Here is a 217-nt window from a genome sequence, read left to right on the forward strand (position 1 = left end):
CCACGGCCACGCCTCCCGGGTAGGAGGCCACGGGTGACGCCCAGACCCACCTGCCGTCACCGTCCCGCCTTCTGCAGCAGGGACCCCTGGATCCACGACCGTAAACTGCGAACACGCGTCCGGGCTGGTTCTGCCGGAGAAACGCCTTCTGCCGGGAAGCTGCTCACGGTTCTGGGCGTCGCGGGTCTTCACGGGTCTTCACAGCGAGCGCAGCCTG

General features: G+C 68.7%; 1 protein-coding gene across 1 annotated transcript in view; it reads right to left on the bottom strand.

Moving 5' to 3' along the window:
* Positions 1-163: 163 nt before the first annotated feature.
* ADCY1 (adenylate cyclase 1 (brain)) overlaps positions 164-217 on the bottom strand; it is a 31,069-nt gene continuing 31,015 nt past the window's right edge. The window contains exon 16 of the mRNA XM_014530530.1: positions 164-214. Coding sequence (XP_014386016.1) covers positions 164-214 — 51 coding nt within the window. The remainder of the gene's footprint in view (positions 215-217) is intronic.

Source organism: Myotis brandtii, unplaced genomic scaffold (assembly GCF_000412655.1).
Source record: "Myotis brandtii unplaced genomic scaffold, ASM41265v1 scaffold743, whole genome shotgun sequence".
NCBI lineage: Eukaryota > Metazoa > Chordata > Mammalia > Chiroptera > Vespertilionidae > Myotis > Myotis brandtii.